Consider the following 17024-nt stretch of genomic DNA (forward strand, 5'->3'; position numbering starts at 1 on the left):
CTCGCGGGGGCGGTGCGCGCGCGCGCGCGCGAGAAACAGGCCGAGGCGCGCGCTCCGGGACGGCGTTTATTGGCTGCTTGGAAACCCGCGTCCGTAACAACTGTACAGAGGCCCGCCTTCCCCGCGAGCGCCCTCCCACCGCCCGGCGGCCCGGGAAGCGGCGGCCCGGAGGGGGATCCGGGCTGCTCGGGATTCACAGTAACAGGAACGAAAACGGAAATAAATTAAGTGGTACGGGGGAGGGAGTCCGGGGAGTCGTGCTCCCCAAGTCAGTGCATGAAAGGGGGGCTGCCGGGCCCGGCTCCCGCTCGCCCGCCGCGCGGTCGGGGATGGCTCTGCTGCCGCGGGCGCGGGAGGCAGGACTCGAGCTCCAGGGCCCCCTGCCTGTCCGGCCCCGCGCGCGCGTGCCGGGGCGATCGTCGTCGGAGTCCCGGGCCCAGGGCCCCGCTGTGCTTGTCATCGCCAGGCGGCCCCTCATTCCACCCGCACCAGCAGGGCATAGAGGAGCGTGGCCCCCTTCTCCTTGGTCACCCACTCGAGTTCAGCTGGGCTGAAGTGAGGGTCCGGAGGTTCTCTGAGGGCGGCCGAGGGGGGCCCGGGGGTGTAGGAGCCGGGGCGCACGCACACCTGGAACGCCACCTGGGCCTGGTGCGTCCGCTGGGATTTGGGGTCCCGGAATCTGTCGAGGGGAGAAGAAATCCGGCCGTGAGGCCTCTGGTCCCTCTCCTCCCCTTGCTAACTGCAGGGCCACACAGGCCCCGCGGGGGCACCCCCACCTTGCAGGGGCCTTGCCCTCCCCCCACTCCCCTCCCTACCGCCTTCCCCAACGACTGCTCAGCCGGCTCCCCGCTTCCGAGTGCAGGCCGCTGCCCACCCTGCTCCCCGTGCCCGCTCCACTCGCACTTCTGACCCACTGCACCCCCCTTTTGGTCACCTTTAAAAATAGAAAATGCTTCTTCTATAACAATGTTCTAGAGCAAGAGAAGACCCAAGTGGCACAGGTGAGAGAAGGGAAGGCAAAACGTGGAGACCCCGGGCGTGTCCCCCGGGTACTCACTGCACTTTGGATGCCAGGGTCTCGGCCCCAGCGTACTGCAGGGACGGGGACAGCAGCACGGGAGGGGGCTGCTCCTCCCGGGGAGGGGCGCAGTTCTCGCCGGGCTCCTCAAACCCCACCCCGGGCTCGCCCTTCAGCGGCCGGCAGCTCAGGATAGAGGCAGCGCCTAGGACGAGAGCTGCGTCAGGGCCGCCCTCCAGGGGGCCGGGCCCACCCGCCCCACCCTGCCCCTGCCGCCCCGGTACCTGCTCCCAGCTCCCCTCGGTCCAGCACCCTCCGCACAGCTGCCACGTGGCTCCCGTGATATGCCATGTGCCACTTCTTGGTTAGCGTCCCAGCTTCCAGACGGGGATTCACCCTAGAATGTAGACAGGGCAGACCGGACAAAGGTCGCTGGCTCCCCAACACTGTCTCCTCTACAGGAAGTTCTGCCTCGTCTTCATGCACCCCCTGGGGAACCTCCTTCCTCTAGGGGAAAAGAACAGTAAGGGAGCCGCGTGACCCTGCCCTGCGCACACCTGAGGTTGAACCTGCACCAGCCGAAGGGCAGGGCATATTCCCGAGGAGGCTCTCCCCGGCGCCTGTGGGCCTCGTCCCCTCGAAGCTTCCGGCAAGACTCACAGTAGCACAGGCTTCGCTTGGGTGGAGGCATAAAGTAATCCTCTGCGGGAAAGCGAGGGGCAGGCTGGGTGCCGAGGTGCCCAGCACTGCCCCGGGGAACGAGGAGGGTCCCGGGGGACCGGGGACTCACCGGGAAGCAACAGCAGTTCTTGGAAGCGGGAGCACAGGGCGTGATACTCGCAGCTCTTGAGAGGGCTGCCGGCAGGCAGCGGCCCCCAGCACACGCTCTCCTTCATACCTGCGCGGGCAGGAAGGGGCACAGGTCACAGGAGCCGGGGCGGCGCGGCACGGTGGGCGGGGCGGGGCTCTGCGGGCTGGCTCACCGTCTACCATGTCCGCCTTCTCCATGTCCCCTTGGGTTCCCGCACTCTTGCCACTGGCAGCCCCTGGTTCAGGACTCACGATGGTCACCTGCAGGGGAGGGGGGCGGGAAATCAGCCTGGGCGTGCCCCAGCCCCCGGGGCCTGCCCGTGCCCTCACCGGTCGCCCCCCCCCCTTCCTCCGTTACAGCCGACCTGCTCGCACTGGCCGTAGAGGTCCACCACCGCGTGGCAGGGCTGGGGCACGTCCGGTACGGCCACCCCCTGGTCCAGCCCATTGACGTGGAGGTGCAGCCCCCCAGAGCTGTCTAGCCGCAGTCCCAGGACGGTGCCTTCAGGACACGTGTCCAGGTTCGGCCCAAACTTCTCACAGATCTAGGAGGAAAGACCTACTGTCTTCCCAGAGATCAGACGCCCACAGGCAACAGCCAGGCTCGCCCTTCACTCTGCTTCCGGTTGCCAGGCCCCAGGCTTGGCCTCCACGCCAGCCTGCTGCCCGGGCTCCACCCCCCTCCTCAAACATCTGGAGTCCACGTCCCCGCCAACCCTCCCACTCCCCTCCCCCCCACAACATGCTCAGTGGCAGGAACCCAGGACAACGTGACAGCCTGAGCGTCCAGACAAGGCCCCCCACACTCTCGCTCACCCACCACGGGGTCTACCCCACTATGGGGCCCCTTTACGCCCGCAGTCCTACTGCCGGAGCCGGGGACCCTTTTGGCCAGACCCTCCCGACTCAAGGCCCCAGCCCTCCCTCTTCTCTCTGCCCCCTACTCACCTTGAGACCATTGTGGAAGATGCCACGGCCCCGCAGCAGCCAGGCCGCCCGCTTGAGGGCACAGGCAGAAGCGGGGAAGTTGAGCCTCTCGGGCGGGCAGGTGATGACGCCCAGGACCAGGGAGGACGTCCACTGCCGGTTCAGGAAGTCTATCCGCACCTGGGAAAAGGCAACTACTCCCCAGTCACGGCCTGCTGGGAAGAGGCCGCGCCCCAGCAGAACCAGGCTCCTCACCCCTGCCGGGTGGGAGGGAGGGAGCGACAGGACCTCCCACGGCGTGGCCTGGGATGCTGCCCTTCCCTCGCCCGGAGGGACCGCCAACTACAAACCGCTTGTTTCCTTCCCCACGTGAGCCTCGGCGCCGTCGGGACAGTAAGGGTCCCCATGCCCCGGCTTCCTAACTAAATCTCTCCGTTTGTGGCAAGCAGCAGAAAGGCCTCCTCCTCGGCAAAGCCGTCCACGCACCCACGCGTAGGGCCGGCGTCTCTCTTGGCCTCCCCCAGCCCCTGCCCGCTGCCGCCGCCCCCACCGGTCGGCAAGTAAGGCTTCCTGATAAGCGACCTACGAACCCCACCGCGGGCACGAGCCCAAGCCCGGGAAGCTCATCCGAGGGGCTCGCCTTCCACCTCGTCCTCAGCTGGGAAGGGGTTCCTCCAGGAGGGCTGGCCCTGGGTCACCCCGAGCCAGAGGAGCGGCGGAGAAGGTGAGGCCCACCTGGACCAGCAGCTGGGGCACCAGGGGCTGGTTGATGACAACGATGCCCTGGTTGTAGCTGGCCACCCGCGTGGCGGTGCGGTTCCCGTTGGACAAGAGGATGTTCTTCCCGTGGTTCTCCAGGAACTCGAGGGCTGTGGGCATAATGGCCACTTGATTCTGGCCCTGGTGTGGAGGAGAGACCGAGCTGCTGGGTTGCCAGTACAGCCACCCCCTGCGGGCGTTTACACGGGGCTCGCGCACAGGCGACCGGCTACCCGGGGTTGGGTCAGAGAGCCCCAGGACAGCCTGGTGTCCCGCGGACCACCGACCCCAGCCGCCCGTTCACAGGCCCCGCCTGCCCCGCGTGGCCTCTTACCCTCGGGCTGTGCTCCTCCCCGTCATCATCTTCCTCGCCCTCGCTGCCAGTGTCCGAGCTGGGGGAGGGAGGCTGGGTGCCTTCCGACTCCTCCAGCCTCGTGGAGCTGACCACAGACACGCTCCGTACGGGCCCGTAGAGGTCCAGCACGGCCCACACGTTCTGTGGGCACACACGACACAGGAGTCAGGGGTCCGCGGGAGGCCTCAAGCCCGCTCCCCAAGCCCAAGGTTCCCTGGGTCTACCTTGGCGACGCCGGTGGCCGCAGGCCCCATGTCCTCTCCGTCTACCAGGATGTGCATCGTGTCGTCCGCCCCCCGGCGGATGCCCACGCGGCTGCCCACCTGGCGCCAAGGTGAGACGGGCTCGAGTGCCTGGCCTCCCTCCCCGCCCCCCCGCCCCCGCCCCCGCTGCACCTCCACCCCGACCCCGGAGCCGGCTGCCTCACCCCCAGCCTCTCCAGGTTCCGGCCGTAGTTCATCCTCTGGAGCTGGCCGTCGCGCCTCACTTCGCAGCTGGACACCATCCAGGTGGTCTTTGTCCGGAGCTCCGGCAGGGAGGGCGGCAGCGCCGGGCCCCCGCCCGTGCCGGGCCCCATGTCCCCGGGCACCAGCGTGGTCAGTCCCAGGCGCAGGGAGCCCGCCCACTTCTCATCCAGCTCGTCCACTTTGACCTGAGGGAGACAGAAGGCGGCGGCCGGCGCTAGCCAGGGACAGGGGGACAGCGGGGGGGGGGGGGGCAGCCCGCCTCGCTGCGAGGGGCCCGCCGCCCACCTCGAACACCTCCTCCGTCTTGAGCTCCTTGGTGCTGAAGACCAGGCCGTGAGCGTAGCCGGCCGCGCGTACCGCCCTCGTGCCGTCCTCCTCCAGAGTGACGTTCTTGCCACACGTGCTGTGAAAGCGGTGAGCCACGCCAGCCACTGTGGGGAACAGGCGCAGCGGGAGGGGACAGTGGGACAGCAGGCTTCAGAAAGGACACGGAGCAGAGCTCTCGGGGGAAGCGGGAAGTTGCCGGAAAGGCCCCGTTTGCCATCAGTCCTCTGTTTGCCATCGGAGAGCCTCCGGCGCCTCTTTCCCCACGAGAGACCCGTTCCTAAAGCGGGCGTGCCCGGCTCCCGGCCTCCTGGTGGCCGAGAAGCGCCTCGGTCGTTCCAGCCAGCCGTGACCTCCTCCCCTCTTCTTGGCCGCCGCCTACCCTGGGCTCATCCCTCCCTTCAGGGGCGAGCCTGTCCTGACCCAGCTCCCTGAGCTGGAAGCGGCCCCCTCAGGCCCACGGTGAGGAAGCAGAGCCCGCCCCGCCGGCCGCACCTGGGGAGTGCAGGGGGAAGGACTTCTCAGTGGCCGTGTTGCTGGTCGCCAGGCTGTTGTCCATGGGGCCGGTGGCGTTGGTGATGGAGACTTGGACACACTGGCCGTAGAGATCCACGACCGCGTACACTTCTGGGTGGCAAAGGAAGGGGTCAGAAGTCCGAGAGCCCGCGGGGCACCGGCAAGAGGCGGGCAGGCCGAAAGCCACAGCGCAGTCACCTTTACCCGGAGGCAAGCCTGAGCAGGCGGCGCCTTGGTCCTGGCCGTTGATAAAGTAGTGCAGGTCGCCCTTGGCCGTTCGCATCATGCCGATGCGCGCGCCTGTGCCCAGCGCATCGAGGTCGCACCCGTAGTTGTTGCGCATCGTGTTTCCATCTTGCATGATGGCCGTGCCACTGGAGGGGCGACAGAAGGGGCCGGTGAGTCTCCCGGCTCTTTCCCACACAGGCCCCTGCTCGGTGTCTGCTCGTCAGAACCTTCCAGCGATGGGGCGCCTGGGTGGTTCAGTCGGTTGAGCGTCCGACTTCGGCTCAGGTCACGATCTTGCAGCTCGTGAGTTCGAGCCCCGCGTCAGGCTCTGTGCTGACAGCTCAGAGCCTGGAGCCTGCTTCCGATTCTGTGTCTCCCTCTCTCTCTGACCCTCCCCCATTCATGCTCTGTCTCTGTCTCAAAAATAAATAAACATTAAAAAAAAATTTTTTTTTTAAAAAAGAACCTTCCAGCGCCTTGGATCGGGATCTCGATCTGGGGTCTGGGACCCAATCCCGTTTCCTATGCCTCCGGGACAGAGAAAAGCGGGAGCTTTCCCGAGAGGAGAGGGGGCTGAGCTGCTGCAGGGTGCGGGGCGATGTGGGAAGGCTGCCCAGAAGCCCTCCGGTCTGTCACTGCCCAGGGCCACCGCGGGCCCCAAACCTCGCTTCCCTCATCCCTAGCCGGCCGCACGGCCCGCAAAGCAGGCAATCTGACCTCAGCATCCACGTGTCATAGTCGATATCCGTCATGGTGTTGGGGAATTCAAGGTCCTCTGGCCGAATAGCGGTCACTCCTAGGAGGCAGGGGTAGGTCAGAGCCAAGCCCCCAGCAGCAGGCAGCCAGCAGCCACCACCCCCGCCCCCGGTGCGCGCACACACACGGGTGCCCTCACCGGCCTCGATGGAGCCTGACCAGCGGTCCACCATCTTCTGAATGACGATTTCAAACAGCTCCCCATCCCGCAGGGCCCTGCCAGGGACAGCGGCAATCAGACAGGCCCTGCTCGGTGGCCGAGGCCGGGCAGCGGGAAGCTGGGAGCACGAAGGCCCAGGCACTGACCGATTGGAGATGACGATGGCGTCGTTGAACTCGCTGCGGCAGTTATGGCGGAGCGCGGTGCGGCCCCCGTTGGTGATCACTGCGTTACTGCCGTGTAGCTGGTGGAAACGCAGGTCGGAGCCCCCGGCCCCCGATGACGGGGAGCTCGGGGACACCTGGTTGTTCCCTTCGGGGAGTGGCTCGGGGACTGGGGGCACCTCTGCATGAGCGGTCATCACCCATTAGGCTCACGGGGGTCTCTGAGGCCCCCCCCAAGGCCACCCCGACCCCCTGCCCCTGCCCACTCCGGCCCTCACCCACGTCGTCCACGATGGTGGCCTGGGCCGCCTGGCCGTAGAGGTCCACGACTGCGTAGACACCCGGGGGCACGTTCCAGGCCGCGGGGCCCTGAGTCATCCCGTTGACAAAGAAGTGCAGGGTCCCGTCCTCCCGCCGCACCACGCCCACCGTGTCCCCTGCCTTGGAAGAAGGGGGGCTGGAGTGAGGAGTCAGGCAGAGCTCCCGCCTGGGCTGGCCCTACGGCAGCCCCGCCTTGCCCGCCTCCCGCCGCCGGGGCCCGGCCGGACGCACGCTCTCCCACCTTGAGGCGGTCCAGGTTGTGCCCGTACTCGTCCAGGATGGTCGTCCCGTTGTGCATCACCCCGTTCCCGGTCATCATCCAGGTCCCTAGGGGGACGAGGGGGGACAGAGGACGTGAGCGGGGATCAGGGCTCCTGTCGTGCAGCGGTGCCCGCGTCCGCCCCGCAAAGCCGCTGGCCCGGCCCGCCTTTTCTGGCGGTCGGCTCTCTTCCCAGAGCTGAACAAGAAAACCCTGCACGTCCCAAGCCAGCCGCAAGCCCCGTCCACGTGACAGGCAGGCCTCAGCCGCCGGATGCGTCGTCACAAGTGTGACAAGCGGAAAAGGGGCCAGAGCACGAGCATCCAGGCTCCGGGGGGTGGCTTCCTCCCGAGGACCCCGTCCCGGCCCCGCCCCGCTGGGGGGGGGGGCTCACCCGAGCGCAGGTTGGTCATGGTGGAGGGCAACTGGAGGTAGGCAGGGTTGTGGGTGGTGACACCGATCTCGATGGAGCCAGCCCACTTGTCCACCATCTTGTCGATGCGCACCTGGAACACCTCTCCGTCCCGCAGGGCTCTGCTGCTCAGCACTACGCCGTGATTGAAGTCATCGGTGGCACTGAGGGCACAGCACGTGGGGCCTCAGGCACGAGCGCGCGCTCTGAGCACGCCGCACCCCGGCCCGGTCGGTGCCTGCCTGACTCCTGCTGCCCCCAATCCACCTGCTGACCTTCGCCGTCCCGGAGGCTCCCCCCCTTCTCTGTCACGACGGTCCCGCTCAGAATCCCGCCGCCCCCCGCGTCCACGCCCCTCCCGCAAGCCCGTTAGAGCCCCTTCTGCGGGCTTCTCCCCACCCCCTGGGCCATACTGGGGCCTCAAGGCGGTGCGTCCCTCGTGGGTGATAGCCGCCTTCTGCCCGCAGTTCGGGTGGAAGAGCAGGCGCTCGGGCTCGGCCTGAGCGGCGGGGGCGGCGCGGCGGAGGGCGCCCTCGGGAGACAGGGCCCGCAGGATGGCGTTGTTCCGGCGCAGACGGTCGCTGTGGTTGTTATTATGGACGATGGTCACCTTCACCGCCATCCCGTACAAGTCCACCACTCCATACACCACCGGGGGCGTCAGCGGGGTGGCCACGCCTGTGGGGGTGGAAGGCAAAGGAAGGGGTCAGACACAGGGACACCAGCCTCAAAGAGAGGCAGGAGTGCGAGGACCAGACCCCTGCACCGAGCGCCCTGGCCGCGCGGCCCCTACCCTGATCGATGCCGTTAATGAAGAAATGCAGGGCAGAGTTGGACTTCCTCGTGAGACCGATGTGGTCGCCCTCCTGGTCAAAGCAGAAAAGACGAAAGTCTGGAATCTATCCCCGGTCGGGCTCCAGACTTGTCCTGGGGACCCTGGAACAACGCGGTCCTAAAGCCTGCCCGCCAGCCCAGGCCGCAGGGGAACTGCTCCCAAGGTGCCGGAGTCACAGAGCCGCCCCGAACGCTCACTCCGAGGCCAGCGCTGCATTGAGCCATCTCATAAACATCACCCCATCTACCTCCCAAAGGAGTCTAGAAAATACTAACAGGCTCATTTTATTTTTTTTCTTTAATTTTTTTTTTTTTTTCAACGTTTATTTATTTTTGGGACAGAGAGAGACAGAGCATGAACGGGGGAGGGGCAGAGAGAGAGGGAGACACAGAATCGGAAACAGGCTCCAGGCTCCGAGCCATCAGCCCAGAGCCCGACGCGGGGCTCAAACTCACGGACTGCGAGATCGTGACCTGGCTGAAGTCGGACGCTTAACCGACTGCGCCACCCAGGCGCCCCTAACAGGCTCATTTTAAACGTTAAAAGGAAAAAAAAAAAAAAAACCACCAAACTACCAAAGAAAACGAGTTTGTTGCCTCTGGTCACCACCACAAATGGCCAAACGATCAAGAAAAAGTAAAACTCTGACTTGGAAACCCGAGTGCCTTACTGGGCAGCCCTGCCTTCTCAGAAGGAACCTCTAGGCAAAAGCTAACAGGCCTTGGGGCGCCTGGGTGGCTCAGTCGGTGGAGCGTCCGACTTCGGCTCAGGTCATGATCTCACGGTCCGTGAGTTCGAGCCCCACATCGGGCTCTGTGCTGACAGCTCAGAGCCTGGAGCCTGCCTCGGGTTCTGTGTCTCCCTCTCTCTGCCCCTTACCCACTCACGCTCTGCCTCTCTCTAACGTTTAAAGTAAATAAGCATTAAAAAAAAAAGACTTTAAAAAAGCTAACAGGCCTTGCTCTGGGTCACAGGGGAGACCGTGGTGCACAGGCAGGGGCACAGGGAAACGGGGCTGCCCCACAGAGGGGCCCAGGCTCCACGCCCACCCTCACCTGTAGCTCATCCAGACTGAAGTCACAGTACTCCCGGCGGGTGCCCTTGCCGTTGGTCAGGATCCCACAGCCACTCATCATGATGGTGCCTGGGGGGGAAGAGGACACCCCGCTCAGGACACGGGCTTCCTCCGCCTTAGGAAGGTGCCCCCCGCCCTGCCCGGGGCTGGTACCTGACTGCAGGTTGGTCATGGTGGCTGGGTACTCCAGGCTGTTGGGGTTGTGGGTGGTGACACCGATCTCGATGGAGCCAGACCACTTATCCACGAGCTTGTCGATGCGGATCTTGGGAGGGGTGACGACAGAAGGGAGAGACGGGGAACGTGAGCACAGAACAGGGCCCCTCAGTCCCCGGCTCTTTCTTGGGCCCCACCCTTCTAACGTCAAGGGTCAAGCCCCGTCTCGAGCCCCCGGAGAGTGACGTGCCAACCAGAGCCTGGGATCTCGCACACCTCAAACATCTCGTTGTCCCGGAGCGGACGGTTGGTCATGACCACGCCGTTGTTGAACTCATCCAGGGGCCGGCGGCGCTCGGCCGTCTTGTTATTGTTGCTGAGTTTGATGAGGGTTCCGCACTTCTCGTGAAAGAGCAGGGCGTCGTTGGAAGTGAGGACAGGCGAGGTGGCAGCGCCGCTGGGCCCCGGTCCTTCCCCGGCCGGGGGGGAGCTCAGGTTCACATTTAGGAGCCCCCCCGTTGTAGGCAGACAGGATGGCGTTGCCCACCACCTCCGAGAGCTCCATGCTGGCAAAATCTGCAGCGGCGGGGCGGGGGAGGGAAGCTGGAATGAGGCCGTACGCCCTCTGGCTCGCCACTCGCCCCCTGGCCCTCTCCTGAGGTCCCTCCCCTCGCCTGGGCCACCTCACTTCCCACTGCCCTTCCCAGAGCCTCCCGGAAGCCCTCACCATTATGCGACTCAAGGCTGTTAGGAAACGTCTCCGGCCGGGCCTGCGCTGGGGACACCATGAAGGCTGGGGACCAGGCGGGATGGGAGGGGAATGAGGGTTCGGCCCCTGCTGCAGGGGCCCACAGCCAGGAGACCCCCTCCTCTAGCCCCTGCTTTCCCCTTCAACAGACTCGGGTGGGGGGGAGAGGGGTCGGAGCGGCCCTGCCCACACCCAGCCTCACGTGTCACTACACGTCACCCACTCCTTCAGCCGGTCCCCCTGCCCCGCCCCTCCACCGCTGCCCGAGCTGTATTCTCACCTTCGTCCCCCGGGGTCCCCTGTTCAGTCAAGGCAGAATCTTCAGGGGGCGCGGAGGGCTCGAGGGGGGGTGTAGGGATGGGAGCAGGGGGGCTGAAACCTGGCTCAGGGGGTAGCACGGTGATCTGCGTGCACTTGCCATAAAGGTCCACAACGGCCCAGACACGCGCGGGGAGGCCCGTGGCGGCCACCCCGCAGTCCCGCCCGTTCACCCAGAGCCGCAGCTCCCCGGCAACTGTGCGCTCCACGCCCACACGGTCCCCTTCACCGAGCTGGTCCAGGTCCTGACCATACTCCTCCAGCACAGAACGTCCATCCCTCAGCACTGAGCAGCCCGACACCACCCATGAGCCCCCCTTCAGCCCCGTGGCGCTGCTTGGGAAGTCCAGCACACTGGGGTCCAGTGCCGTCACCCCAATCTCAATGGAGCCACTCCAGGAGTTGACCTGCGATGAGAGTGGTGGACAGGGACTCAGGAAGGGCCCCCACGGGTCTCCCACCACTAGGAAACCACACTTCACAGACCACCGTGTCCCCCCCTCTTGCCACGTCTCAGCCAGCTGGCTCTTCTCTCTTGAGACGCGGGACACTAACCCAGAGGTGCGGTCCTACAAGCAACTTCCTGGACTCTGTCTCAGGGACCGTGGGCACCGCTGTCCCCTAGCAACTCTGCTCCCTACTCTGGCGGCTCGGTGTCTCTGACACCATGCCTGTCCCCACCGTCTGGGCTAAATTCCCTGGCTGCAGCCCCCTGCCTCCTCTAAGTGCCCGGTGTCTGTGACTTCTCAGCCACCCAGATGCACAGCTCTCCGAGTCCGTTCTCCCTGCTCTTGTACACCGCTCTCCTCCTCCCCTGGCCCATTTCTCTTCTAGGCCCTGGCTCCACTCAGATTCACTCACTTCCCAAATTCCACCTCTGTGCCCCCGGCCTCCTCACCAAACGACACACAAGAGGCACACCTCCCTCTCCCTGAGTGTCCCTCCCCACCCATCGTTCCGGCCTGAGTTTATCCTCCGATGGTTGTACTTCGCCTGGTTCTCTCTCCTCCTGTCAGGTCCCTGACATCTCTCCGTCCTCCGCCTGCCACAAGCCATTCCAGGAGACCTGTTCCCCAGCCATTCTAGTGGCTGAAGCCCGTGTCCCTTCCCTGCTCCTGGGTCCGGAGGAAATCAAGCTCTCCTTACCCGTTTCCCCTCCAGACTCAATGTTTCTACTTCCCGCTCCCCTCCTGCCCGTCACCGGGTGCCCATAAGGTCCGTCGGTTCCCTCTCGGTGCCCGGCGATGGGGCTGCCCCGGTTGTCCCCCATCCCGCCTCTCGCTCTCCCCCTCCCACCACCCTCCACATCTCGGTTCCGCGGACCCAGCTCCGCACCTTGCGGTCGATGCGGACGGTGAAGACGCGGCCGTCGCGCAAAGGCTCCCGGCTCAACACCAGCCCGTGGTTGAACTCCTGGCCCGGCTGCTGCCGCCGCGCTGTACGCCCACAGGCCGACAGGCTCACCAAGCGCCCGGTGCGCGGGTGCAGCTCCCCGCCGCTGCCCAGACCCCCGCCGGACCCCGGCCCTGGGCCGCTCCCGCCGGGGCCCCCCCCACCCCCACCCGGCCCCGGCCCGGGGCCTCCCCCAGAGGCCCCGCTCCCACCCGACCCCGCCGCCATCGCCGCTGACACCGGGGCCGCGCGACAGCCGCGCTTGGCGGCACCGTGGCAACCGCGGTGCACACACACCCGGAGGGAATAGGGCTCGGGGCTGGGGCCAGGTATGCTTTACGGCACTGCCGGGCAACGAAGCATCCCGGGCTAGGGAACTAATGACCACCGCGGTGGGAACAGAAGGACGACGGGGTCGGGCAGGCCTGCTTTACGGCACGGCCAGGTGACGGAGTGGCTCAGAGTGGGGTGCAGACTTGGGCAGCGAGCTTTTGCGACAGTAGAAGAAACGACCGCCTCAGGCATCTTTACGACGCAGGGGGTGCGGGCCCCCACCTTCAGCTTTGCGACAGCCGCCCCAACGACCCCGCCCCCGCCGAGGCAGGCGACGCCTTGAAGTTTTCGCTTTACGGCAACAGGAGGAGGTGTCTTGCCTTCGCGCTACACCCTTCGACGCCGTAAGAGCGGCGTCTGGAGCATCCAGAGAAGGGAACCGGTAGCTTTATAAATAAAAACCTCTGCCCTCGCACCGAGACTGGATATATTTTGCGACACTGTCGCAGTCCCTCCACTGTGTAGCGCACTTCTCGTGAGAGGCAAAGCGCGTCGACTTGGGGGGGGGGGGGGCCAGGGAAGGGGCTCGTGATATTCCTAAACAAGCCCACTTGAACTCCAATCTAGCCAAACCCTTAAATTTTAAAGCCACGGATGAAGAGTCCAATGAAACCCTGGCAGGCAGATTCAAGCAATGGCACTGACGGTCCTGCCCCCAAAACCCCGAGCTATCAAGGCCCCCAGCCCAGCGGTCCGAGCTCGCGCTGAGGTTGGAGGACTATGACGTCACAATGAAGGCTTCCGCCCCATGACCGGGACCCCTGACTATGATTGGATAATTCGGATGAAGGCGGTGATGGGGAAGAAGGGCGGGAACAAATCCCAGAGACAAAGAAAGAAGGCCTTTGGGTGGGGCAGCCGGAGGGGCCCCTCGCCCGAGGTCCCTATATAAAGTCTCGATGCCGGGGCCGCGTTTCCAGGTAGCTGAGCGGGAGGGGACCCGGGCCTCAGCCCGAGCCCCCGACCTCCACGCCCCTCCGCCCAACGCCACGGTGGGGGCGGGGCCTCGGGGCGGGGCTATGAGGAACAAGTAGGCGGAGCGGGGCGGGGCAGCTAAGAGAGGTCCCCGGATGGGGCCATGGAGAAGCCCGAGGCTCTGGGGGCTGCCGGCGGCCGCAGTGGGGAATCCCCGGGAGAGGCGACCATGGGTGTGTCCGGAGGAATCACGGTCGAGGCAGACGCCGGGCCGCCCTCCAGCGTAGTCCCGTTTCACGGTTCTGGGCCCTCCCTGCACCCCGGGGGAATCGTAACTCGCAGTCCTGAATCTAGCCGGCCCTCCGGGGGCGTAGCAGTCCTCGGTTCCGGACCCAACCAGCACCCTGGGGAGGTTGCGAACCTCGGCACTGGGTCTGGCCCGTACCCAAGCGGATTACATGGCCCCTTCCCTGAAACTAGAGTATCCGGGACCTACAGGTTCGGGTCCGAGGGGTCTGGGGCGTACAACTCCGGACGCAGTCCGCGCTCCAAGTCAACTTGCTTGCACTCCCACAAACCTTGTGAGGACCGGCCCCGGAGCATCCTAAAAAGCAACGGCTCCGTCTTGATGCAGAAATCCCCCATTGCGGAGAAGTAAAGAGTTCAGCTCGGCTGCCACCCGGGATCGGAGCCCGGAGGGAGGGGTTTCGGACACTGGAGGGGGCGGGGCTAGGAGGAAGGGGCGGGGTCCTGAGAACTAGAAGAGAGAGTAGCTGAGGACTGGGGGGGGGGGGGGGGGGGGGTGGAATCTGAGCTTCCAGGCCTACGGGAGAGCAGGTACAGGGTAAACGCTGGCTACACCGTGTGTGATTATCATTAGGCGTGACCCCCGCCCTCACTGCTACGCCTCTGAGACTAGGAGCGGTACAAGAAGTTTCTGAATGAAAGAAAGTGGGAGGGCTGTGAGGAGGAGGTCGCTGGAAGTTTTCCTACACCTTTCTGTGTCCTCCTACGCCAGGAACAAGTCTCAGCGGTGGGACGAAATGCATATCCTAGTCACCTACCACCCTGCTGACAAGGACTATGGATTTATGAAGGTGAATGAACCCAGCACTCCCTACCACAGGTGCTGAGCCCTCAGCCCTAACCTTTTAGCCCAGACCCTTCCCTATTCAAAGGCAGTGGGGGAGGCAGAGAGGCCCAGGGATTGGATACTTCCAGATGCTTGCCCCTCACCATTGCTTACTCCCTCGTCTGCAGGCTGCAGGAGAGTGATAAGGACCTGCCTGGGGCATCCTCTCCCTCAGTGACTCCGGAGGTGCTGGCCAAGAGGTGAGAGTCCTGCCAGAGGTCAGTAGGGATGTGGGGCTTCTTTCTCCCTCCACCCCTGAGCTCTGAGGTCTGAGCCAGCTCTGCTTTTTGGCCACCAAAATGGGAGGCACTACAATTCCCATCTGGACTGACCAAGGCCAAGGTGGGGGAATTAGCCAGCTACATCTACCACCTGCCCCTCCTCATTCTCTCTGTTTGGTGCCCGCAACCAGTCTCCCTCCTCTTCAGGTTGGCAAAAATGGACAATCTCTATCCCAAGGTCCTCCAGTATGGTGATACCAGAAGTTTGGGAGCTCCAGACCACTTTTCCAAGACACGTGAGATGAGGGGTGGGGATTGAGCGGAAAGGGGAGGCAGAGTGAACCGTCAGCGAGAGCCTGGCCGGAAAGCCAAGCTGTTTACAATGGCCCACAGACTCCAGTGACTTCATAAACCGCCGAAAGACACGTTACGGTGAAGGAAAGGTCTCCGAGACTCAGAAAAGTTTTTCCTTCAATGATAATAAGCACGACAACAAAGCAGGCCGTGCCAATACGGGCAGTGGCGGTCGGGGCGTGATGCTGGACCCAGAGCCCAGGCCTGTGGAGAGAGGCTGGACAGGAGGACTGGCCAGAGGAGTCAACGATGAGATTGGCCTGGTCACCGGGAACCACATCCGAGAAGCCAAGGGTTAGCTGTGGTGGAGCCCCAGGGATTTGTGGGACTTGTAGTCCAGAGTCTTTGCCATACCCTATCTTTCTCAGTGGCCATTGGCCCAGGGCCTTGCTACCTGGGAGGGAGGTAATGGCAGGTGACCCCCAGGGAAGACGGAAGGCGGGTGGGGTGGGGGCCTCATCAGAATAGTCCTCAGGAAGCCCAAGAGAACCATGGGGGATGGAGAGGTCACTGGGATTTTCTAATACGGGAAGAGGCCAGAGAAGTGAGATGAAAACCCAGGGCTGGAACTTCTCCCCTGTGGAGGGGGCCATAATGGACACCTGGGGGTCCTGGATACCCTAGGTGGCCATAAGACCCAGATGGACTTGGATGGTTCGGCAGATCCCCCTGCCTTCAGAAATCAGTGCCGAGGGGCGCCTGGGTGGCGCAGTCGGTTAAGCGTCCGACTTCGACTCAGGTCACGATCTCGCGGTCCGTGGGTTCGAGCCCCGCGTCGGGCTCTGGGCTGATGGCTCGGAGCCTGGAGCCTGTTTCCCGATTCTGTGTCTCCCTCTCTCTCTGCCCCTACCCCATTCATGCTCTGTCTCTCTCTGTCCCAAAAATAAAAATAAACGTTGAAAAAAAAAAAAAGAAAAAAAAAAAAAAAAAAGAAATCAGTGCCGAGCTTCAGCCACCATCAGGTCAGGCCAGGAAAGTGGTCTGCAACAACGAAAGGAGTATTACATCAAAGGAAGATACCTGAGGAGCTCCCCCCACCCCGAGCTCGAGGAGGACACAGAAGATGAGCATGAGGAGCAGGACAGTGAGAGCTGGGCCGCGTCAGCCTGGGGCGGGGGGGTGCTGACAACCCCAGACTGATGGGTGCCCCAGCCTTGACCCTGTGGTGTTTCCAGGCTCTGCAGACTTGAGCTGGGTGATTGAGAATCCCATAAGCACTGAGGTCCGTCTGCTGGGCCACCCAGGAAGCCCCATTCAGGATCACAAGGCCACCAAGGACCGCCTGAAAGTGACAGTGACAAAATCGCAACCTGGTGAGGGCACCAGGCCCCAATAGCTGGCTCTTGACAAGCTCCCATCCCCCCACCCCCCCCCTTCTTTGCATACCAGTATACCTTCAACAGATGCTAAGAGCGGCCTTGGGCATCCTGGTGTGCAGGGCCCACGTTGTACAGAGAGGAACGAGGGAGGCTCAGAAGGGGTTGGGACCGCCTCCAGCTTGGCACTAGCTGTTGGTCCCGCGCCTCCCCCTGATTCCCCTTTGCCCCCACCCCCCTCCAGGTACCGCCCTGTCCTCCAAAGACAACGGGTCCAGATCAGAGTCAGGCTGGTGTCGGTCAGTGCCTGGTATCCAAGGGGCTCACCTGGCAAAGGCCAGAAAGCTTGGAGAGGCAGCCTGGCAGCCACCGGAAGTCCCCACACCAAAACCAAAGCAGACGTGAGCCTGGGCGGGTGGGGGGCAAGGGGGCCGCCTGAACCAGCCCCGGAGAGAGGGCCTGAATGGGTGGGTTCCAGGGAGTTTCGGGGTCACGTGGGCCAGATCTCCTGCCTCCTGCAAGGAAGCCAGTAACCCAGTCATTTCTCCCCAGATGAAACCCTGCGTCTTCAATGGACACAAGAGGGGGAAGCCAAACAATGGAAAATGTAGCCAGCTGGGGATGGGGTGGGGCCCAGCCTCCCCCTGCCCACTGTCCTCAAGGTGGACAATAAAGAAAAGTGCGGGAGTCTGGGTGCTCCGAGTCGTTGGCCCTGCATGGGCCTGCTCAGCCACAGAGGAGAGGGGCGGAGGG

The 17024-nt window shown here is 64.3% G+C and overlaps 2 protein-coding genes across 3 annotated transcripts; one reads left to right on the plus strand and one right to left on the minus strand.

Moving 5' to 3' along the window:
• Positions 1–52: 52 nt before the first annotated feature.
• NEURL4 (neuralized E3 ubiquitin protein ligase 4) lies at positions 53–13376 on the minus strand. The gene is given in 30 exon segments (XM_086685797.1): positions 53–679; positions 1058–1223; positions 1303–1415; positions 1576–1720; positions 1809–1916; positions 2002–2089; positions 2194–2373; positions 2777–2935; positions 3491–3655; positions 3849–4010; positions 4094–4192; positions 4297–4521; positions 4622–4767; positions 5156–5287; positions 5381–5550; positions 6122–6200; positions 6300–6376; positions 6467–6665; positions 6763–6925; positions 7047–7132; positions 7459–7640; positions 7890–8154; positions 8270–8342; positions 9367–9455; positions 9540–9651; positions 9819–10058; positions 10060–10118; positions 10270–10335; positions 10571–11015; positions 11944–13376. Coding segments are annotated over 30 exon segments (4683 nt in total). The 5' UTR covers positions 12229–13376; the 3' UTR covers positions 53–474.
• Positions 13377–13379: 3 nt separating this feature from the next.
• LOC147573991 (uncharacterized) lies at positions 13380–16958 on the plus strand. 2 transcript variants are annotated; one of them, XM_086685801.1, is made up of 10 exons: positions 13380–13902; positions 14267–14374; positions 14509–14580; positions 14809–14897; positions 14995–15249; positions 15580–15632; positions 15886–16039; positions 16131–16268; positions 16516–16672; positions 16824–16958. In XM_086685801.1, the coding sequence occupies exons 1-10, from the start codon at positions 13412–13414 to the stop codon at positions 16825–16827; spliced, it is 1521 nt and encodes a 506-aa protein (XP_086541927.1). In that variant the 5' UTR covers positions 13380–13411; the 3' UTR covers positions 16828–16958. The 2 variants fall into 2 exon arrangements, with proteins under 2 accessions (XP_086541927.1, XP_086541928.1); XM_086685802.1 differs by lacking the exon at positions 16516–16672 and having other exon boundaries at positions 13381–13902.
• Positions 16959–17024: the final 66 nt, after the last annotated feature.

This window comes from Puma concolor, chromosome E1 (genome assembly GCF_028749965.1).
Source record: "Puma concolor isolate L17-30 chromosome E1, mPumCon1.1.hap2, whole genome shotgun sequence".
NCBI classification, from domain to species: Eukaryota; Metazoa; Chordata; class Mammalia; order Carnivora; family Felidae; genus Puma; species Puma concolor.

Bases quoted from the DNA above. Each gene is read 5' to 3' on its own strand.
- LOC147573991 (XM_086685801.1), top strand. From the start codon at position 13,412: ATGGAGAAGCCCGAGGCTCTGGGGGCTGCCGGCGGCCGCAGTGGGGAA. The intron at 13,903-14,266 runs GTAAAGAGTTCA...CTCCTACGCCAG, and splicing joins AAATCCCCCATTGCGGAGAA to GAACAAGTCTCAGCGGTGGG. The intron at 14,581-14,808 runs GTGAGAGTCCTG...CCTCCTCTTCAG, and splicing joins CCGGAGGTGCTGGCCAAGAG to GTTGGCAAAAATGGACAATC.